This window comes from Serinus canaria, chromosome 1A, assembly GCF_022539315.1.
Source record: "Serinus canaria isolate serCan28SL12 chromosome 1A, serCan2020, whole genome shotgun sequence".
Classification (NCBI taxonomy): Eukaryota; Metazoa; Chordata; class Aves; order Passeriformes; family Fringillidae; genus Serinus; species Serinus canaria.
Window position 1 is genome coordinate 67,720,703 of NC_066314.1, and position 23,366 is coordinate 67,744,068.

General features: G+C 45.4%; 2 protein-coding genes across 3 annotated transcripts; both read left to right on the forward strand.

The window, feature by feature from the left end:
• The first annotated feature begins 1,500 nt into the window (after positions 1-1,500).
• Positions 1,501-5,033, forward strand: TUBA8 (tubulin alpha 8). The gene is made up of 4 exons (XM_030238139.2): positions 1,501-1,762; positions 2,794-2,942; positions 3,493-4,173; positions 4,692-5,033. The coding sequence occupies exons 1-4, from the start codon at positions 1,735-1,737 to the stop codon at positions 4,977-4,979; spliced, it is 1,146 nt and encodes a 381-aa protein (XP_030093999.1). The 5' UTR covers positions 1,501-1,734; the 3' UTR covers positions 4,980-5,033.
• Positions 5,034-8,044: 3,011 nt separating this feature from the next.
• USP18 (ubiquitin specific peptidase 18) lies at positions 8,045-22,225 on the forward strand. 2 transcript variants are annotated; one of them, XM_050969798.1, is made up of 11 exons: positions 8,045-8,315; positions 11,124-11,321; positions 11,980-12,076; positions 13,760-13,905; positions 15,438-15,517; positions 16,316-16,462; positions 16,875-16,970; positions 17,475-17,645; positions 18,365-18,496; positions 20,094-20,143; positions 20,516-22,225. In XM_050969798.1, exons 2-11 carry the CDS (start codon positions 11,153-11,155, stop codon positions 20,592-20,594), a joined length of 1,167 nt encoding a protein of 388 aa, XP_050825755.1. In that variant the 5' UTR covers positions 8,045-8,315; positions 11,124-11,152; the 3' UTR covers positions 20,595-22,225. The 2 variants fall into 2 exon arrangements, with proteins under 2 accessions (XP_050825755.1, XP_009093454.1); XM_009095206.4 differs by having other exon boundaries at positions 8,047-8,315; positions 11,145-11,321.
• Positions 22,226-23,366: the final 1,141 nt, after the last annotated feature.

The following is a 23,366-nucleotide window of genomic DNA, read 5'->3' on the forward strand; positions in this document are numbered from 1 at the left end:
TCCAAAGCCTGGCAGTGGTCAGTGAGATGCTCACTGGAAGCCATTCTTGACAATGAGTTGTTTTCTGCATGGTGCCCAAGCATTGTCTGGAAAAATTTTTAGTGTCCTAAGCCAAAACTCTGCCAATTTTTTTGAATTATCAGTCAGCACAGGAGATCACATGCCAGTGTTCAGTACTATGTCCTGACTTTTTTTTTACTCCCTAGTATAGACAGGGCCCTGGGGATCACAAAACCAGAGCTCAGGCAGCTTTAATTGCTCCAAAGCAGAAACCAAATCTGAAAAAAATCCACATGCCTGAAACCACTCTCTCCTCAAAAAAATGCCTTTCACTGCATCCAGTGTTGCAACTGCTGGGACTAACCCAGAAGCATTTGCTTTATGATTGTTTGTGAACTTATGAAATCCAGCAGTTTTTACAAGCAGTACTTTTGAGTGTACAGGATTTTGGAGCAATTGACACCAGCCTACTTTAGGCTGGTGTTACACAGTTTTCTCTTCCTGGCTGCCACTGAAATAATGCTGGAAATGATGCAAATACACTTCACTGCAATGGCACTGCCTGACAAGCAATGGACCCATGACGTAAAATTAGTAAAATTAATAAAATTAGTGGCTGCTCAGAAGCTGGAAGGAAAATTTATTTTGACCAAGAAAATCTGGAATAATTTCCTTAGGTGAAAGCAGCTCTTCCAAATTTCCACTCTAGCCTGCTGTCAGAGGGTAGAAGGATCAAAAGACATAATCTGCCTTGGCTTACATAAGGGTGAGGGATGCCACATGGCTGTGTCAGGTTCCAGCCAGGAGTAAAAATAAACTAAACTGGGATGTGCTCCTCAGCAAGGCAAACACAGGAAGAAAGGTGGGGTTTGTGTCATTGAAATTTATTTTTCCTGACTGTTTCAATATACTTCTGTAGTACAGCACACAGATCTCAATTTTTTAAAGAGTTGTCGTGCCACCGCCATATTTTCTGAAAAATCCTCTTTGCCCAGGATTCTTCTCCTGGGAAGCTGAGAAGCCTCAGAGAAAAAGGGAAACAATATTATCTCCTTTGCTTCCCCTGTTTGCTGCTTTAGAATGTGGCTGGAGATTGTTTATGCAATATGTGGATTGTTTTGACTTAATGACCAATCACGGTCAGGCTGTGCTGGGACTCTGAGGAGAGAGTCATGAGTTTTTAATTAGTATCTTGTTTAACCTTCTGTAAGTATTCTTTCTCTATTCTTTAGTATAGTTTAGTATAGCATTCTTTAATATAATATAATATCATAAAATAATAAATTAGCCTTCTAAAAACATGGAGTCGGATTCATCATTTCCTCCCTTCGTCGGGGAACCCTGAAAATAACACACTATCCCAGTATCTGGCATGTGCAGTCTCATGGTGCTCGTGGGGCTGAACAACCAAACAAACAGCTGACAGTGACAAGTCACTGATTTTTTGGAAAAGCAATACACTGGGAAGAGGTAACCAGCAGGAACAGGGAGGGCTAAGGTACACTGATTTTTCTGACCCTGTCTCCTCTCTCTCCTCAGCGTGAGTGCATCTCTGTTCACGTTGGCCAGGCTGGAGTGCAGATAGGAAATGCCTGCTGGGAACTCTTCTGCCTGGAGCATGGCATTCAGCCTGATGGCACCTTCAAGGACCTGCAGGACAAACTCAGCTCTGATGACTCTTTCACCACATTTTTCAATGAAACAGCCACTGGGAAGCACGTGCCACGGGCTGTAATGGTGGACTTGGAACCAACTGTGGTAGGTCAGTATAGAAATAAACCTGCAAAATGGAGATGAGATTCTTTTCCTCACACCACCGTGGTGTGCCTCCAGTCTCCACTGGCACAAAGTGGCCCTTTGCACCTTGGGCTACCACTAGGTAGCATGAAATCAATTTTCTTGTGACACAGGGTGCCAGATTCTGTCACAGGTGTTACAAACATAGGAACAAGAGGATCCCCAGCAGTTTAATGGCTGGTACATGTGGTGTGTACCACTTCTCTTTGCATCATTATTTAACTTTTGGGTTTGTTGATCATGACATTTTTGCCATTCAGATTCTGCTTTTCTTCAGTTTGGGTTCAAAGCAGGAGCCTGATCGCTTCCCTCCCGTAGTAGAAGAATGTCTAAAAATTGGGACACCTGAATTTTTTCACTCTGTTTTTTTTCTGGGGTCTTGTGGATGCAGGCTGTACTTGTCACCAACAAGCTCATGAGAAGATAAGTGGCTGGACTGAAGATGCACAGTAAACAAATGCAACAATGAAAAAATGCTCTGGAGACACTTCCCTTCTCCATCAGCATCTGTCTTTTGGCATCACGAGCTCCTGTGACTTGAGAGAATGCACTGATGCCAACAACAACCAGAATTTGTTGGCACCGGAGCATATTCTTACTGTCACTGTGATATTTTCTGAAAAATCCCGTTGCCAGGATTTCTTCTCCTGGGAAGATGAGAAGCCTCAGCTTCTCCATGTTTTCCTGCTCTGGAATGTGGTCTGGAGATTGTTTGTCCAAACATGTGAATTGTTTTTTGTAAATGACCAATCCCAGTCCAGTTGTGTCAGACTCTGAAGAGTCAGTCACGGGTTTTTATTATTCATTCTTGTTAAGCCTTCTGTCTGTATCCTTCTCTTTCTTTAGTATAGTTTTGTATAGCATTTTTTAATATAATACAATATCATAAAATAATAAATCAGCCTTCTGAGAATATGGAGTCAGATTCTCATCTCTCACCTCATCCTGGGGACCCTCACAAAGACCACATTCTTACAATTTCATTTTCTTCTTCAGATGAAGTTCGGGCTGGCACCTTCCGGGAGCTTTTTCATCCAGAACAGCTGATCACTGGAAAGGAAGATGCAGCCAATAATTATGCCCGTGGCCACTACACCATTGGCAAGGAAAGCATTGATATGGTGCTGGATCGTGTCCGTAAACTGGTAAGTCCCAGCAGCTCTGAAACAGCAGTCTGGACTCTGCAGAAGAAAGAAGAGCAGAACTAACAGCTTGTTAATTGCAAATGACAGCAATGGTTCAGCAAAGAGATTGCAAGTCATACAGATGGCATCTGGGACATGGTACAGAAGGGAGAAGCCCAGTAGTTCACTTCCCAGCTGCATGCCTCCAGGCATTTTTATAAAGTGGTTAGGAATATGTAATTTTTAATTATTAGCACAGCCCTTCAGCACCAATACTGATACTGAAGGGTGGATTGTGCAGTTGTACATTGCTGGTTTCAGCTAGAATAACAGAGCAGTGTGAAGTTCAGAGAGAGAGAGGCCTGGACAGATCCCTAGGTCGTAAGTTGAGACAGTGAGGAGAACAAAGGTTGGAACTATCACCAGCCCCTCCCCAGGAAAATCTGACATGAAATCTATGCTGTATACTGCCTATGACTGATCATTCCTTCAGCTCCGGATAAGCTCACATAGCAAAGTCTTTTCCACCTTTTTCAGCTGCTGCTGTTTCACTTCCTCTTTTGCTTTCTAGACTGATGCTTGTTCTGGGCTGCAAGGATTCCTGATCTTCCACAGCTTTGGTGGCGGTACCGGCTCCGGCTTCACCTCCCTGCTGATGGAACGCCTCTCTGTGGATTACGGCAAGAAGTCCAAACTGGAGTTCGCCATCTACCCGGCGCCTCAGGTCTCCACTGCTGTGGTCGAGCCCTACAACTCCATCCTGACCACACACACCACGCTGGAGCACTCGGACTGCGCCTTCATGGTGGACAACGAGGCCATCTACGACATCTGCCGCCGCAGCCTGGCCATCGAGCGCCCCACCTACACCAACCTGAACCGCCTCATCAGCCAGATCGTGTCCTCCATCACCGCCTCGCTGCGCTTCGACGGCGCCCTCAATGTGGACCTGACGGAGTTCCAGACCAACCTGGTGCCCTACCCGCGCATCCACTTCCCGCTGGTGACCTACGCCCCCATCATCTCCTCCGACAGGGCGCACCACGAGCAGCTCTCGGTGGCCGAGATCACCAACGCCTGCTTCGAGCCCAACAACCAGATGGTGAAGTGTGACCCGAGGCACGGCAAGTACATGGCGTGCTGCATGCTCTACCGGGGCGACGTCGTCCCCAAGGATGTCAACGTGGCCATCGCTGCCATCAAGACCAAGAGAACCATCCAGTTTGTCGACTGGTGTCCCACAGGCTTCAAGGTGAGTAGGGCTGCTAGAGTAGATATTTTTGCCCGATGTCTGGGAGGAATGGTGCATCTGACTCCATCTTAACCAAAGGCTAATGAATTACTTTATTATACTATAATATTCTATATTATAATACATCTATAATACATCTAAACTGAATCTGCCAAGCACTCCACTGCCCAGAAACTCATGACTGTCACTTCAACAATGAAAACTTCCAACTGGGAACCAGCTTTTTATGTTAGTTCCTACAGAGTATTTAGGTGAAACTCTATGTTTAGTAGCTGTCTATGTTTAGAAAGCTACAAACTCATCAGTGTGCATTAAACAGTAGAATACTATAGATATTAGAGTGTTTCATGCTCTTTGACATTTGTAATGGCCTTTGCCACCTGGCACCACTACACCCCACCATCTGTAACTTCACTCACCTTTCTTCAGCTCTTTGACTGCCTCCTGCTCCCGCTGTTAGGAAATAATTTCTACATATAAATAAGTTGTACAGCCTTCTCTCACATCCCTGTTTCCAGGTTGGGATCAACTACCAGCCCCCTACAGTTGTTCCTGGAGGAGACCTGGCCCCAGTGCAGCGGGCAGTCTGCATGCTGAGCAACACCACGGCCATCGCCGAGGCCTGGGCAAGGCTGGACCACAAGTTTGACCTGATGTACGCCAAGAGAGCTTTTGTGCACTGGTATGTGGGAGAAGGCATGGAGGAGGGAGAGTTTGCAGAGGCCAGAGAGGACCTGGCTGCCTTGGAAAAGGACTATGAAGAAGTGGGAACTGACTCATTCGAAGAGGAGAATGATGGGGAGTAATTAAAAAATGCATTTTGTCTGTGAATCACTGTATGGCATGTGTCAACAATTAGCTCAGATTTTCTGTACGTTGTAAACATAAATTTAGGAGAGGACATTTTTTATCACATAAATGACAGGCAAATTATCCTGTAAGATATCATCAGCTGTAGTCTGGGGTCCCTGGGGCACACTAGGGAGGGATTGGGGGGCACTTGAGAGGGACTAGAGGCACTGGGATAGGATTGGGAAGATGAAATCAAAAAGAGAAAGAAAAAGGATTTTCCCTGCACCCCCACCTGCTCAGGTGTGCTGCTCCCCTCTCCTGCGCTGCCCTGGGGCACAGGGATTGTCCCTCTGCACACCTGAGCAATGCCCCAGGAGCACCCAGGGGTTCCCCCTGCCTGCAGATGCTGTCACTGCTGTCCTTTGGGAGATTCTCGGGTATCACCCGCTCCAGCAGGTACAAGAACCCCCCTGAAAGCAGCCCTGAGCAGGGCCAGCCCTTCCTCATCCTCACTGATCACACCTGGGGCTGCCCCGACCCTCCTCATCCTCACTGCGCACCCCGGGGCTGCCCTGGACACGGATTTCCGCAGGGTTTCGCTGAATCCCGCTCTGAGCCTCACTCACCCAGCAGAGCAAACCTCGCTGCTTTTCACATTAAACCTGAGGCTGCCTGAGATGAAGGAAACCCGAACCGATCCATCGGGATCGCAGCGGCACCGTCCCAAAGTTACCGGGATGGGCCGGGATGGGGCATGGCAGAAAACCCGGAATGGATTCACCTGGAATACAGAATGGGGAAAAACCCGGACTGGATTTACATGGAATACGAAATGGAGAAAAACCCTGACTGGATTTTCCCGGAGTGTGGAATGGGGAAAAACACGGTCTGGATTTTTTTTTTCCTGGAATACGGAAAGAGGAAAACCCGGAATGGATTTGCCTGGAATACAGAATGGGGGAAAACTCAGAAAGGATTTTTCCTGGAATATGGAATGGGGGGAAAAAACAGACTGGATTTTCCCAGAGTGTGGAATGGGGAAAAACACGGTCTGGATTTTTTTCCTGGAATATGGCATAGGGGTAAACCTGGACTGGATTTACCCTGAATTTGGAATGGGGGAAAACATGGACTGGATTCTCCTGTAATATGGAAGGGGGGAAAACCCAGACTCGATTTTTCCCAGAATATGGAATGGGGGAAAACTCGGACTGGATTTTTCCTTGGAATATGGAATGGTGGAAAACCCGGACTGGATTTTTCCCCAGCATGCAGAATGGAGAAAAAATCCAGACAGGATTTTTCCCAGAATATGAAATAGGGAAAAACTTGGACTGGGTTTTTTTTCCCCTGGAATAAGGAATGGGGAAAACCCGGACTGGACCTTCCTGGAATATGGAATGGGGGAAACCCAAACTGGATCTTCCCAGAATACTGAAGGGGGGAACTTGGACAGGATTTTCCAGAATACGGAATGGGGGGAAACAGGGTTTGATCCAAGTCTTCTGTACAGAGCTGTATGGCAGAAACAATGTTCCTAAACCAAAAAACCAAGTTCCTAAACCAAGCAAACTAAATTGTTCCAGCAGTGTGTGCTGCTCAACACTCAACCACCACTGGAACCACCCAGGTGCTGTAAGAGACCGGGCTGTCAGTGCTCATGGCTTGAGCAATCACTGGGTGCTTCTCCAGCGATGCACGGAGGGGCCTCCCAGGTGCAGAAGGGCGTGCACACCTGAGGCTTCAGCCTGGGTTTCCAGATAAAGAAGAGGCTGATAAGAGGCAATCCTGCAAGGTGGGATAAGTCCTTGTCATCCCTCCCTTACACAATGACTCAGCTGTGGAAACTCTCCGGAGAACTGGGACATTCACGTCTCAGATGAGGCAATTCATGTCGGCTGATTTGCCATTACACTGGATGTGGATTTCTAAACTTCCCAAAGGCTTTTTAGATCTCATCCTGACCACCAACATTACAATTTATTTTATTTGCAAGGACACAGTGATCAGGAGCCCTGCTCTTGAAGCAGTCAATGCACTTTTTGGAGCTATTTGGACATTAGGAGTGCTGTGGCAATTATCAGCAGCTAGCAGCTTTTGTCCCAGGGGCACTGTGTTTGGACACTCAAACACTGCACTTTTCAGTTTGAGCCCTCCCTTCGAGCCCATTTCCTGGGCTCAGCCTCTGCCTGCTGCCTGCTTTGGAAGGGCTGTGTCATGACTGAGTTCTGCAGCAAAGCTTAAAACATTCTTAGGACATAATACTCCTCCAAACTGAGCGTCCAGGCTCTCACACAGGTCTCCTTACCAAAAGCTGTTTTAACTGCACGCTGCTTTACCAACTTCCACCTGGCAGATCTAGCTCCTGTTTAACCTCCAGTGTCCTTTTGCACTTTGCTCAGGTGGTTTCGTTCTCTGTGGGCAATTGATGGCTTAGAGGTTCTTTCTCCCTTCCTTCCTTCTATCGGGCAGTCACCACACAAGCCAGTAATAGAAAGAGAACATCACTAAATTTAAACTATTACTGAGAGCCTCTGCCACAAGCCAAGGCACTGAGTCATTTGTGCCCTTCTGCTCAGAAGTCCCTACAGATACCCACATCCCCCCTGTGACGATTCAGGACAGTTTTCACTGTCCCTGTGCTTCGACTGAAGACCGTGTACTGCTGAGAACTGAAGAGTTGTGTTGCCTCCGGCAGAGCCAGGCAGTGTGAGCAGATTCCCCAGGGGTTTGCAGCTGGGACCTCTCCACAAGGGCAGCTCTGATGGGCTCTGATGACCCCTGTGAAAGCCTCCCGTGCGTGTCTCCTCCCCACGGCTCAGTGGGGGCTGCACAGAGGTCCCTGACACAGGGCTGGCAGCGCAGCTGCGTGCAGACAGTTCAGCCTCAATGCTTCCCCCAGAAGTCACACGCGTGGCGATCCGCATTAAGGGACAAAGAACCGGCAGCGAAAACTCCTCGGCCCATTTCTCCCAGCCCCCTCCGTGCCGCGAGGCGGCGCAGGGCGGCTCCGAGTTTCTCTTTCTGTGCCTGCTCCCGGCCGAGCGAGAAATGAAAACTGGGCGGCTTTGAAAGCGGGGCGGGCTCTGCCGCTGCCTGACGCGGCGGGGCCGCTCCTCTCCTCTCCTCTCCACTCCGCTCCGCCCGCTGCCCTGCCGGCTCCCGCTGCCCTCCCGAGCTCAGCTGCCGTCCGGAACCCCGCAGCCCTCCCGAACCCCGCTGCCGTCCGGAATCCCGCTGCCCTCCCGAGTCCCGCAGCCCTGCCGCTCCCCCGGATGAGCGGTGCCGGCAGACGCGGTGCGCCGTGCGGTGCTGCCCCGTGTCAGCCGGTGCGCTGCGAGAGTGAATTGGTAAGAAGGCGTTTTTTGCTGCTTTGTGGGATTGGATGCCGGAGGTGTGTCAGGAGGGGAGGAAATAGAGAGGGAAATAATAACGGAGAGTAGTTTAGTAGCTAAGTGGGAAGTCTCCTTGCGGTTGCATCCCATTGAGGTGCGGAGGTGATGCGCTCTTAAGTGTTTCCTTCCCCTGGAGGGTGGTCGTCACACCGAGTCTCTACTGCAGCCAGCACCTCAGGGGGACCATGGAAACAGAATAGTTTGGGTTGGAAGGGACCTTGAAATCATCTAGTTCCAGCCCCCATGCTGAGGACAGGGACACCTTCCAGGAGAATAGATTGCTCAGAGCCCCATCCAGCCTGGCCTCCCTGCTGCAGCCACTGCTTGCCTTAGCATCACCTGCACCCCAGGATCCCCAGGGAGAAAAAAGAGCTGATGGAAAGGGACAAGAGTACCAGGCACCCCAGATCCTCGGGGAGAAAAAGGAGCTGACAGGGAAGGAATGACAAGGGCCAGAGGTGGGAGCCCTCTTGGGCACAGTGAAGGGACAGCTCGGGGTTTGTGGTGAGAAGCCGGTGTCTTGGGAGGGCACATGGAGACTGGAGCAGGCCAGGGAGAAAGGGAGAAAGGGCTGGCTGAGGGAGAGGAGTGTGAAGGTAGGTAATGGTGGGCTGGAAGGTACCAGGGGGTATCACTGCTCCCTGTTCTCTGCCCGGAGCTGGTGCCAGCTGGGGCACTGAGGTACCAGTCCGACCCCCGACCTGCAAAGGAAACCAAAGCAACGCTGCTGCTCCAGTGAGAGAGGAGAAATGGGGGGCAGGAGGAGAGCCTGCTGCTCAGCTCCTTGGCTCACTCACCTGTTGTTTATGGACCTGTGCAGGGAAAAGGAGGTCAAGTGCAAGTCTTAGGAAGGCTGTATTTCTGAAAGCTGAAACAAGGAGTTCCAAGGGTTGGGAAGTTCTGTTTGTATCCCTGCTCCCGCAACAGGATCCCTTGCATTGGTGACTGGGAGAGAATCTTATGGAACCAGAGACACAAACCCTCTTGTATCCCCCTGCACCTTCCTGCCCTAAGATCTTTCCACCTTTTCCTCAAAGCTGTTCAGTGCCACGCTCGCTCTTTAATCCCACTCTTAGTCCTCCATTTCCTGACCAAACCTGTGTCTTGCATGTTTTCTTTATCCCCAGTACATCCCTACCTATGTTTAGCTACCTCTGCACTGCTTGCCCCTCTCCTTTCTGTCTCTTTCAACATCCCCACTGCCTGGGAGCATCCCCTACCTCCTGAATTCCATCCCAGCTAAACTCCATCTCAGCTTTCAGAAACCTGAACCTGTTGTTAAATCATCCCCAGGAAAACAGGCAGTCAGTGTTCCGGCTCTATTTTGAAAGAAATAGAGAAAAGAAAGAAAGAGATCAGATTAAATTTATCTTTGCCTGTGTAGCTGTTCTAATCACCATGTTTGGGTATAAAAAGTAATGCTCTTGAGTCTGTCTTTCAGCGTTTGGTTTTTTTTCCTCCTAAAAAAAAATTCTCAGCAAATTCGACAATATTTGGTGAATCTTAGTGTGTGACACTTAGAGATCAAAAGTAATCTTCAAAAGTAAACAATCAAAAGTAAGGTGGAAACAAGTATACTTAAGCTTAAAGGTAATGATCAGGGAAAAAAAAATAATTTCTAGCTTTTCTGCCTGAATCTTCAGTAACTTTGATATCTGACATTATCAGGCAAAGTTAACCCAAAACCATGCTTTTAACACAAAGATTTTCTTTTTATTTTCATGAAAGGCAGAACCAGGATTTTGCTTATTTCCTTTTCTTAGTAACTTTTCTTCATTCTTTCAGTGCTTGGCCTTAGGTTGATTTTATGTGCTGTTTAATATTTGTAAAATAATAATTTCTGAGCGTTTTTTGGGTCTCCAGCCCCCCCTTTCCCCATGAATATCCACTTTTTTCTGATTCTGTCTCCACGTTGGCAGTAGGCTTTTAGAAAGTTTCATTTTTGCATAGTTGCATATGAACTTTTTTGATTGTTTGGTTTGTGTACTTTTATTTTGCTTTAGTAGCTGAGTCCCAGGAGACTGTGGGGGTAATGGTCTGTTGAATACTCCCGTAAAAATCAAGGCATTATAATGGTGCTCTTACGTGAACAGCTACTTTGCCTGTGATCACTTGAAGGAACAGAAAAAGAAACTGGTTTGTTGGTACTTAAATATCTTTCAAAATTACAGTCCAAAGTGCCACAGTAGTGCTGTGTCTCAGGGCTTGAAAGCAAGGCAGGGAGCCCAGTACAGAAACCAAAGGTGCTTATCTGGCCAGAAGAGAAGGTGAAGCTTGACCTTTTCAATACTTGGGCTACATTTTTTTTATAAAACACTGCTTTTTCCAAAACAGAGGAGTTTTGCAACATCTGCTTTTGGGCAATTTTAATCACCTTATTTACCAAATCTTCCTGGACAGGGATATGTGGAGTTCCTTGGCTAGATGGAGCTGTTTCTGTGGAACTGAAGGCTCATTTATTTATTTATTTAGCCACAAGAGGAAGACAGGATGAGCAATTGTCATCAGACTCCGCTTCTGTCCCTTAGCAATAGCCTGCACACCTCAACACCCATGTTAATTCAAATACCCCACATGCTCTTGCAGTAATCTTTCTGATTTTATTGATATTCCAGGCTGGGCTGGATGGGGCCCTGAGCAGCCTGGTCTGGTGGGTGACATCCCTGCCTGTGACAGGGAGTTGGAATTAGATGATCTTTCAGGTTCCTTTCCAACCCAAACCATTCAATGGTTTTTTGATTTCACCTTTTTCATAATGGAAAGGTCTCTTCTGTCCTTGAGCAGAGTTGTTGATGGGACAAACGAGTGGACGTCAAGAAAGAAGCAAGAAACCAGAGGTGGCACCAAGAGAGGTCATGGAGGCAGAAATTGAAATACAAAATAATAAAGACGAAACCAAAGAGGTGAAGGCCAAAAACCAGAAGCTGACATCAGTCTTTGGTCTGGCAGACTTAAAAAATGGTAATAAATGTTTTGCTTATTCTTCTCTGTCATATTTTCTTTTTCTCGTGCCTGCTGTTCCCTGTTCCCTTCCCTGTCCATAGGCTTAATTTTCTCCCATTCCTTATCCCTTCAGTGAGAAATATACAGATGATTCTCATTTTGCCTTGCCAAGTAACCATTCTGAGGTTTTTTTTAAATGGAATGCATGAAGATCTCAAAGCTTTTTCCATATTTAAGTCCTCAAATTGGCCATTGCATCCAAAAATGCCTAGCTGCTGGCTCTGTCTCTGTCCAAACACAGCCAGCATTGCTGGATTTGCTAAACCATGGACTAGGCACAGGTTATTCCCCTCATACAGGCAGTCTTTGCCTTCTGTTGTTCTATTTTATGTTTAGATGTGTTGTGAGAGGACTGAAAAAGAGGAACTGGGAGATATCTGAGCATCATTAGCCAGGTTTCCTTGGATTTTTTTCTGCCAGTTGCCAAAAAAACCCAAATGTTATCTGCTTGAACAACAGAAGAATAGATTGAACACTTTTTCAGGTCTGACCAAGATGCTGAGCCCATACACTGAACACCTGGATATGCACAAGAAGAGTTTGCCACTTTCAGATAACTTTCACTTTCTTTTCTTGTGCCTATCCCAGGCCTCACTTGGTTTTTTCTCCCCTGCAGAGGCCATTGGACTGTACAACCTTGGGCAGAGCTGCTGTCTGAACTCCCTGCTCCAGGTGTTCCTCATGAACATCCGCTTCACAAGGATACTCCGCAGGTACCCCCTGCTGGAATCCCTGAGATTCCATTGCTGCACTCCTGTCTCCCCTCCTGCTGTTCTAGGGGAAGGCTTGCATCCCTGAGGTGCTATCAGGGTACCTTTGTCCCTCAGCAAGGTCCCTGCCTTGTCCTGTCTATCATGCACTGACAGGCCCTGCAAAGGCAGAAGCTGCAGTGTTCAGACTTGTAAATCATCTCTGGTTCATGTCCTGAACTGACACTTTATGGCTTGTGTCTCTCTCTTTTCCCTAACAGGATAAATTTACATAATTTATAATTTTTAAAGAAATTATAATTCATACATTTAATTATAAATTACAATACTATTATAATATTATTATATTTAATATATCAATTATAAATAGACAATAATATATTCTATAATTATATACAATAATATATTAATATTATAAATGCAAATAATATGTTATTATATATTATTTTATATATAATTATAAATAGAAGTACATATAATTATAAATAGAATATATAAATATTAAACATATATTACATTTATACATTATTAATAAATTATAATATTAGATATATACATATAATATAAAAATTATAAATTATAATTTATAAAGTATAATTTATAAATTAATTTATAATTCTTATTCTATACATTAATTTATAATTTTATATATAACAATTATAGATAGTAATTATATTTATTTAATATATTTATATATTATAGAAATATATATATATTTACAAATCTACATAATTTATAATTATGTATATTTATATATATATATATAATATATATATATATATATATATAATATATATATATATATATATAATATATATATATAAAATTTATTCCAGGATTACTCACAGACTTTATAATAAAGGATATGTCATGTGTAGCCATATCCACTATTAATTTTTCACTTGAAGCTCTGGGCCCTGGCTAGCCCCTGACAGAGAAGTGTTGCTGCAGATCATGAATATCTAGCATTACTTTGTTTTGCCTGACTGTTGTCCCGGTGTGTTTTGAGGAGAATTTGAGCTTCTGTCTCCCTCCTGACCACAGTAATAACTGGTTTGATTTGTCTTCAGTTTACTCACTTCACTGCAGATTTAGTAATCTAAGTGGATCATGTCCTTTTTTACACACTCACTGCTGAGCAGAGGAGAAAAGAGAAATTTCAGACATGCAGAAATGATAATTGTCATCAATGGGCAAAGCTAAATAATGTAGACTGTAGGTTACCATGCTTATTTGAAGAAAAAAAAACCTGTGGGCTACAATGAATTGAGGGAGAATTAAGATGTTTTGTTGGCATGTAGTTGAAATAGAAGCATTATGAAATATGTGCCCAAGAAATTCTGAGGGCATGTTGAGAGTAAGGACATCAATGGGTGGGAGGCAAAAAAAGTCTGGAACTGGCTGTAGCTAATGTTGTTTCTAGAGGCCAGGAAGCACCTGAGGTCCTGCTTGACTTGTCTCTTATTCAGGAACAAGCCAACTTAAAAGTTTGGCCTTTTATTTAGAGCTGCCAGCCTGCACTGTGGGATTCCCTTTCCCTTTTCCCTTCTTTAGCTGAAAACGTTCCCATTCTGGTTCCTCTTGAGCTGCTGTCTCTGCCACTGACCTGTGCTCCTTCAGGTACGATGTCTGACATTTCTCCTTTGAACCTCTAACCACCCCTGGTGTTGCTTCTGCCCCTTCCAGGATCACAGTGCCCTCCTCTCCTGCCCAGAGGAGGAGCAGTGTCCCCTACCAAATGCTCCTGCTGCTGGAGAAGATGCAGTGTGGCAAGTGCAAAGCTGTTGGTCCCACAGAGCTGGCTTGCTGCCTTTCAGAGCACAGAGTGGAATGTAAGCAGCCCTGCCTCTTGCCCACCTCTGTCTGCATTTATCCAGCACTTACAAGCAACTCAAGCTCCAACATCTCCTCCAGGAATTCAGAAATGCCAGGAGTTAGGGACACAGTGACACAGGGCTCCTTGTAGCTGCCTCCCAGCTGAGTGCAATGCTGTGTCTTACTTGTGAAGAGAGGCAAAAAACAAACCCTGCTGGATGTATTTGCTGATATCCAAAGATCAGCAAATAGAAGATTCAGCTAGGTGAATCTGCTAGAAGATTCAGCTGGGGATGCTGTGCAGGGCAGAGAGGACAGTTCATGGTTTGATTTCTCTTGCCCTACTGGCATCATGATAGTGAAATAGCTGCTGTTACTTATTGGAAGAAAGGGATGGTGTGGAAAAGAGAATGAGTTTGCACAGATCCCCCTCCTGCTCCTTCTTATAAGGGCAGAGAGAAGAATTTGCAGACTAAATTTCCCAGCTGGCCAAAGTTCTAAAAGAGAGAGGTTTTTAATGCATGAGTGACCAGTGACAGAGGCATGCCAAGAGTCTCTCTGTGTGTAATACACTGGGTATAACCAAATGCCCTTATCTTTGTCATATAAAAGCCCAAACAGCAGTTTTCAGAACTGAAAGGGGAGGTGTCCTGACCTTTATCAAAGAGGAACACAAGACAAACTCAGTATCCCTGTTTGCCTCATTTTTCTCCTGATTCTGAGTGGCTTTGAAGTCAGCCATCTCTCTCCCAGTTAGAGAGATAGGGATCAAGGGGTTTATCTTTGGTGTGTGAGACATGGGGATAGGGCCTGCTGTCATTTTAATCTCAGCACTCAGGAGCATTTTAGCCTTCCTGGGGCAGGAGGGGATGGGGAAAACAGGTCTGTGGAGTAATAAAGGTGAAAAGAGAACAGAATCTTCCCTGTATTGTTTCTGAGGAGGATTCAGTGGGGACTGTTCACAAGGACATGTGAAATAGAAGGGATAGGATAAAGGGTTATGGCTTGAGATGTGAACCAGCTTGAGAGCTGGTTTAGATTGAATATTGGGAAGAAATTTTTTACAGTGGGAGTGGTGAGGCACTGATGCAGGTTGTCCACTGTGGGTGCTGTGTCCCTGCAAGTGTTCAAGCCAGATTGGAAGCTGTTTGCTGGTCTAGTGGAAGGAGTCTTTGCCCATGGTGGGGGGGAGTGAACCATATAAAATTTAGGGCTCCTTCCAACCCAAACCATTCTCTGATGCTATGAATGCACTCCCCAACCCAGTGAGCCATCTGAGCCCTCCTCTGGTAGGTATTGAGCATCCTCTTGTCCCTGCATCTGGTGACACTGGGTGGTGCAAACACTCCTGTCTTCTCCCACTGCCTGCTCAGGTCACGTGGAGAAATTGCAGCTGATGCCCAATCCAAGCTCAGTCCCTGCAGGGAGGAGCAAGGGACAAGAAACTGGGTCTAAGGGAGGGAAAATGTATCTCCCTTTGCCATTGTGGGAAATCTGTGCCTGGTGCTGTTCATGACACTGACTGAGGTTGTGTTTTCTGCTCATGCAGTGTTTGTGCAGCACGATGCTGCTCAGCTCTTTCTGACTCTCTGGAACTTGTTAAAGAAGCAGATGAAAAAGCCAGAGCTGGTAAGGATGATGACTGAAATGAACCTTTGCCCCTTGTCACATGTGGTTTCCTCTGCTCCTTGAAGGAACCCATTCACTTGCAATTGTCCTAAGTTAAAGTTTAAAAATGATCTTTTCTTTCATTGCATCTTTCAAATGGGACAGAGAATTTTTGTTTCATAAGCTTTGATATTTTGAATCACAGGTAAATTTTGCTCATCCTGCTTCCAGGGCATGCCAGTGTCCATTCTAATGGGAGAGCTGATTAATAACTAAAAGACTGATCTTTTTGCAGCATTGCATTTAGTTATATTTAATTTCTTTCACTCCCCAAATTTCTGTAAGCATTTATTGGTATATCTTGACACAGCTTTTTTATTCTTTGAAGTCAGCCACGTGCATTTCACTCTAATTAGTCACTGATAGAATGTGATGTACACAACAATTCCTCCCATGGGAATGGGAAGAGAAAAGTGACTCTTCCCTGACTGACTGTCACAGTTTTAGTAATGCAGAAGACAGGCTCCTGTTGCAGTTTCAAGCAAAACAGAACAGTTCTGCATCAAAGCAGATATTTAACTCTCTGATCTTACAGGCTGTGTCTTTCCCCTCTGATAGGGAATGAGGGGAAGGAGTTGTTCTCCTTTAGATTGTGGGAAGTGCCCTGTCCTCATAAGTCATTGTCACATCTTGGTTCCAACCTCAAAGGAATAACCTGGCTTGAAATGTGTGACCACAGGGACTTTCCCACCCACAGGGAAACAGCTCAGCTCTCTTCTTCATAAACCTTTTTTTGGCCTTTTTTTTTCACCCCTCCAGGTTGAAGAGCTGTGTGATTTGTACACGATCTGCATACAGGAGCATGTGGCCTGTCAGAAATGCTCTTTTGAAGTAAAGAGCAAAAGCACCATGTTAACCCTTCCACTCCCAGTGCTGGATGCCAATTCTCACAGGCTGAAGACTCTGGTAAGTTTGGCAGAAGCACTTTTTCCTTAGGAGAGGATTCCCCCCTGTTCACAGTGGATTTTTCAAATGCCAGTGGACCACTGGACCTTATAGATTCTCTGACCACTTTACACTGTTCCAGCATAAAGGAGCTGCTTTGGAAACCTTTAAGGCTTTGAAGTAGGTACATAAGGCATTTATACATCAATACCTTCTTTGTGGAATATGTGTATCCCTTTTTCCCCCAACTTTTATAATCACAACAGCAGCATTTGGGAGAAATGAGATACCTTTTGTTTCAGGCTGCAGTCTTTTGTCCTTTGAATAAAATATGCCTTCTGTAACTTTGCTGTTTTCTTGGACCCTCTGAAATAATGTAGAAATAAAAATTCAGCTGAAGGAATTCAGCTGAAAGAAGTTTCTGTCTTCTTAGGAGGACTCTCTGCAATACTTCTTTCGTCCAGAGGAGCTGACTGGACAAAACATGTGTTTCTGTCAACAGTGTGGGAGGAAAACAACTTTTCTGCAGGTGACTGGAGAATTATTTCCCCATGTCTCATACCCACAACTCCCTTGGGGACTGGGGAGGGTGGGGAAAGGACTCAACCATAGGGAGTTGAAGAGGAGATCAACAGCTCAGATGTGCCAGCACAGCAGTGCTGTAAGATGAAAACCACAGACACCTTTCCTCCTGTTAGGAAGGAGGTCCTGTGGTCTGATGTCCCAAGGAACCTGATTTGCCTCTAGTGCTACCAGCATGGGGCTAGGAAAGCACATGAGAGGTGCAGCAGCCCTTGAGACAGCCAAGGCTGGGTGCTGATGACACTAAAGCTGAGAAACTTGGCTGTCACAGCTCTGCCTTGTGTGCAGATGGGCTACCAAGGTTTGGCAGCTGCTGTCCGTGGAATTGGCAAATACTCACTGGGGCACTGGCTGTTCTCCAATCTACACACACTGGCTGGCAGTGGCTGGTTGCACCCCACCTCCCCAGGGTTGGGCCCCAGTTTTCAGCTGCATTTTTGATTCTTTCCAGAGCATGAAGCTGGTCCATCTGCCACAGACCCTGACCTTGCACCTGAAGCGTTTCTGCTTTGAGAGATCCTCTCGCACACACAAGCTGAGCCACTCCCTGCCATTCCCACAAGAGCTTGATCTCAGGCAAGTCTTGACAGAAAGTCAGTGCCAAGCAGAAGACAGTGAAAAGGTGAGATACTCCTGTTCACAAAGGGCAGATTTTCTTCTCCTCTCTGCTTCATTCTCATAAAAACTTAAGAGATCACACCAATACTTCTCTCACTTCAAAGTACCTGTCTTAAAAATTTGTGTCTCAAACTTTGCCTGTGCCTGGTGTTGTCTCACATCCCACAGTTTTAACTGGTTCAGCCACTATTCAACATTCTGTGCCCAGATTAAATCACCAAAGGCTCCATAGCTGGAGCTTGCTGCCTTAAGGACAAAGCCAGGCTTTGCAGATCTCACCTGTCCAAGACAGGGCAACTCTGCTCTTGGTATTTCCCATGCAGTATTGTTGATATTTTTGGCCACAGAGTTTGGCACTGTTGGCCACACCAGCTTTGCTAGGTAGCTGAGATGGATCTGCCCCACTGTGGGTCTGTTTCTCCTCCTGGGAAAAAACAAGGGGAAGTGTGGCAACAGCAGAAGTCACCGCTGCAGGGTTGGCTGTGTGAACCTCTTTGCTGCTCCTTGTCCTGCTGCCTTTTTCACAATCCTCTGGTCTCCAGAGGATGGAGGCTGCCAGCCCATAGCTGATGGGCAGAGGTGAGGGTAGGAGCAAAAAAAGGCAGGATTCTTAAGGATTCTGATTTTTTTTCCTTACAAAATGCACGTCCTTGCTGCCCTGGCCGCTGCTTCTCTAGGGTGAGAATTGCTGCCCTGGAAGTGTCTCTTTGTGTCTCTTGGCAGGCTACCTGGCAGTATGAGCTCTTTGCTGTGGTTGCTCATTCAGGATCAGCCAGCTGTGGCCATTACTGTGCCTACATCCGGAGCCTCACAGACTGTAAATGGTATTGCTTCAACGATTCTGAGGTTTGCCAGGTGAGCAGAGCCAGCCACGTTCCCTCTGTGCCTTCCAGGACACCCCTCCAGTTCTCATCCAGTCTGACTGGTGCTGACTAGAGAGAACAGGGAAAGAAACTGAGGCTGCAGAGCTTCACCCACCTCTGCTACAGGATACTCTGGGCTGAGGGCAGAGTGACTCTCACTTCTGCACCAAACGAGGCCTCAGGTTCTGTTTTGTGTGGGATCCACATTCTCTGAACCTGAAAGAAGCAGAGAAAAGAATGATCAAAGCAGTTCTCCTCTCATTGGCTGCTCCTGTGCTGTGCCAAAGTGGAATGCAATGTGGAGATTGTGTTCACCCAGAGTGATGGGGTTGTGCTTCCTTGGCCTGTCAGGGCCAAGGGCATGTCCAGACTGCTGGTCAGGAGACAGTGACATAATTTTGTTCAGTGGAGTTGAGTGCTTGTGCAGTTTCAGTTTAGATGAGGGATAAGATAATCAGTAAATAAATAATATAAGATAATATAAGATAATAAGAGAATAGATAATAGAATAAAAAAGAATATAATAGAATATAAGAAAGATAATAATAACAATATAAGACAATAGATACAAATATACAAGAAATACAATAGAAACAGAAAGACAAGAGACGACAATACTACAAATACACAATCGACAATACAATACTACAATACAAAACAATAGACTACAATGACAATACAATATACTACAATACAATACAATATACTACAATACAATACAATATACTACAATACAATACAATATACTACAATACAATACAATATATACAATACAATACATATAATACAATATAATATAATATATACTACACTATAATATCATATCATATACTATAATATAGTAATTAATTAGCCCTCTGATATCACAGATATCAGATATCCTGCCAATCAGGCAAGAATTACTCCAATAGTTTTGTGCATTGCAGAAAGCAGAAGCATTCTGAATATTGCAGAACATTCAGGATATTTGCTGAATATCCTACTTGATGCACCCTACATGTGTTTAATGCATACTATTGATGATATTTTTGCCCCTGATGAGGGGGAGAGAATGATGCATCTGACTCCATCTTATCAGAAGGCAAATTACTTTATTATACTATATTATTCTATATTATATAACACTATGTTACATTAAATCTAAACTGAATCTGCCAAACACTCAACTCTGCCTGAATCTCGTGACACTCAGCCCACAGTCCCAACAAACACACACCTGGCCCTGACAGGCCAAGGAAACAAAACCCCATCACTGTGGGTAAGCAATCTCTACACTGCATTCTGCTTTGGCACAGCAAATGAGATAAGAATTGTTTTTCCTTTCTCTGAGGTTCAGAGAATGTGAAGCCCAGAAATATTCTTGGGAAGAATTGTGCCTTGCTTTTCTCTGTGAAGAGAAATGTGGTGACAATATACATTCAGAACTGTTTTCCTCCAAGAGTAAAAGCAATAAACCAATTTACTGAAAGGTGTTTAGTTCTTGGAAGTGCCACTTACACCACTCCTGTGAGAATTCCTGGGATGGTATCAGAATTTTTCCATCTCTTTGAGTTTTTACCAGCCTCCTCCAGTGTGTTTTTCTTCTCTAGGTATCGTGGGATGATGTTAAATGCACCTATGGACATTCCAACCTCTACTGGTATGCAAATGTATCCCTGATTTTTCCTAATGCTGCTCTGGACTTTGGAATGAGGGTAGCAAAGAGAGGGGAGACAAACTGGTCTGGGACCGGCCTGGGGGTGTAGGGGGGGTGCAGGAGAGCTGCAGGAGAGGTGTTAGTCAGGATTTCTCCATGCTTTTTGTTTTGATGCATGGTAAGAAAATGAGCCTTCAGGAGGGAGATAATCTCTCCTATAAACCACAGCACTGCCAGCAAATCTTGGGAGCACTGGAGAGGACCAGCTTAGTTGACCTAAAGCTCAGAGAGCTGAGCAGGAGCAATTCTGAGATGTTACCTGCAGCCTAGATCTTCAAACATACCTTATGATGTGCTTTCTCTTTGCCTCCACAGGAGAGAAACAGCCTATCTCTTGTTTTACATGAAGAAGCACCCTCAGCAGCCCTGGCCAGGAGTATCAGAATGTCTCTGACAGCTGAGCATTGTCCCTGGAGCTCAGCACCTCTGTGCCACTGAGGACATGCACAAATGTTTCACAAGAAAATGTTTCTGCACTCAGCAACCTCAGGCTTCACATTTTGTGAAGAAAGTGCAGCAGACACTCAGCTAGAGAAAGGATCTAGGAATTGTTGCAACTAGAGAACTTTTTTTTGGTGTGATTTTTAAAAAAATATATATTTATGTGACTCCACATGTTCATCTCTTTAAAAGATGGTGAAGTCAGTCCTTGTCTCTGCTGCTTTACTGTTTTCCTTAGTGCTGATGCCTGGATCCCATTCCAGGGGAAGTGTTTGGCCTGACAGCCTGTGTGATGCTCCAGGGAGGTGTGTGCTATGACTGGAGAGCTCTGGGAGCCATACAGAACCTGGAAGAGTTTGAGACTTACTTTGTCCTTTTAGCACCATGTTAGGTGCTGGCAGGCTGGGCAGGAGACCCCAAAAATCACCCCAGAAACAACTGGGGGAAGGATCAGAACCCTAATGGCACACACTCCTCAAAACCTTCCTGAAAATGAATCACTGCAGGGGCTGGGATGTGTCAAGAGCTGTCTTAAATCAGGAGCTATCAGAGCAGTTCTGATTTCCAAGATGAGTTTGTTTAAATTTGTGCAGGTGATTATTATTTCAACAGGCTTATCAGGCTTTTAGATGCATTTTCTTTCCTATAGAGGAAAATATTCAGGGCAGCAGAGATTCTGGAGCTGGTTAGTGATTTTGCACAGTACAGGCCATACATGGTGATAAGGGAAGTGAGATACCTTGATGTGCTTGAATTTTTGGGATTTCTGGTTGTGTGGCTTTTAAAACACTCTTGCTGATCCTCTTGGATTGAGGATCCCAGCAGTTTGGGATCTGGAAGTACCTTCACCCTAATACACCTTATGACTGTATCTTTACAAGGGTGCTGTTTTTGTGAGATTGAGCAATTCTGAAATTATATTAAAATTATATAAATTATGTTAAACTATAAAACTAATATAGATATTCTGCCATCTATGTATAACCTAATTTTTGTGAAGTTCACAAACCATGTCCATTTTCTGAAGGTAAACTGGAAAATCTTAGAGCATAGCTGTGGAATTACTCTTTCATGGTGTAGCAGGTATTTATTTCACTGTATTGGCAAGGTCCATTCATCTGTTCAGCTCTGTATTTGTATTATTTATTCTGTGGGAAAAAAATCCCAGTGTTAATTGCCATCAGGATGAGGAATTTTCAGCCTGTTCACCTTCAGGAATGCATTGCACCCTTTCTAAAGCATCTTGCAATGGGTGAGTAAGAAAACAGTTTCTGTTTGCTTTTTCAACACTTTGCCTCTGTGAAGGAGCTGAAAAAAGCTGCATTTTTCTTAGCTGAATTCAGAAGTCAATGGGATAAGACACTGACATTTCTAATTCGCCATAACTTGAAATTTAAAAACTTATGCTTCTGAAAAATGCCTTAAATGCATCAGAACCTTCCAGGGATAACCCATCAAGGAAACAATTGCAGAGATATATTTAAGAATCTTTTCAATCTGTGAAAAAACCCCATTCAATTCCAATGAAAAGGAATCAGTAGTTTTTTTTGAATAAAATATTATGGGATACATCCCTTAAAATCAGTCTTGTGGTTTATTCTTGATCTGTTCTTCCTAAACACTGAATGCAGGTGGAGTATTCAGGGTGGAGCTGCTGCTAATGTTTATCTCCAAGAGCCCTGGTGTCTTGGTTTGAAAAGACAGGTCTTTGTTCAGAGGCAAAGTGTAATGGAAATGGAAAATGTAAACCCCCTCCCTCTGAATTATTGTATTTTTTGAAACTAAGAGGCTCTCAGGCAAAGAAATGGGAATAGGAATGACAGTTCTTTAGCAGGAAAATTGAAAATACAAATGTAATAGTTAAAAAAAACAACCAAAAACCAAAACAAAACAAAAAACAACAACAACAACAAAAAAAACCCCAAACCAAAACAAAAAAAAACCCAAAAAACAAACCAACAAAAAACCACTGCCAGAGTGAGAAGAGGAGCTGCCCCCTGTGTGTCAGGGTGGTGGCACAGTCCCATCCCAGGGGGGCTCAGGGTGGTGGCACAGTCCCATCCCAGGAGGGCTCAGGGTGGTGGCACAGTCCCACCCCAGGGGGCTCAGGGTGGTGGCACAGTCCCATCCCAGGGGGGCTCAGGGTGGTGGCACAGTCCCTTCCCATGGGGGCTCAGGGTGGTGGCACAGTTCCATCCCAGGGGGCTCAGGGTGGTGGCACAGTCCCACCCCAGGGTGGTGGCACAGTCCCATCCCAGGGGGGCTCAGGGTGGTGGCACAGTCCCATCCCAGGGGGGCTCAGGTTGGTGGCACAGTCCCATCCCAGGGGGGCTCAGGGTGGTGGCACAGTCCCATCCCAGGGGGCTCAGCCCTCCTGCAGTGCCAGCTGTGGCTCTGCTGGAGCAGGGATCCTGCACAAGGGGGGAGTTTTCCTCTGCAGCTCCAGGGCTGCTGGAGATGGGCCTGCTCTCCCTCTGGGAATGCAGGGCAGCAGAAAGCTGCTCCTCTGGGAATGCAGGGGGCAAAGGCTGCTGGGCTGTTCCCAGGGCAGATTGGATCCAGGGAGGAATGTTTGGCTCCTCCCCTGGGCAGAGCATCTCCCCATGGGATGGTGGGATTTGATCAGCCCTGCAGGGACACTCAGTGGCCATGGACAGCAGAGATCTCCTGGAGGGAGGATGGGCTGTGGGGGAGATAAAGAAAACTGCCCAATTAACAGAAGATA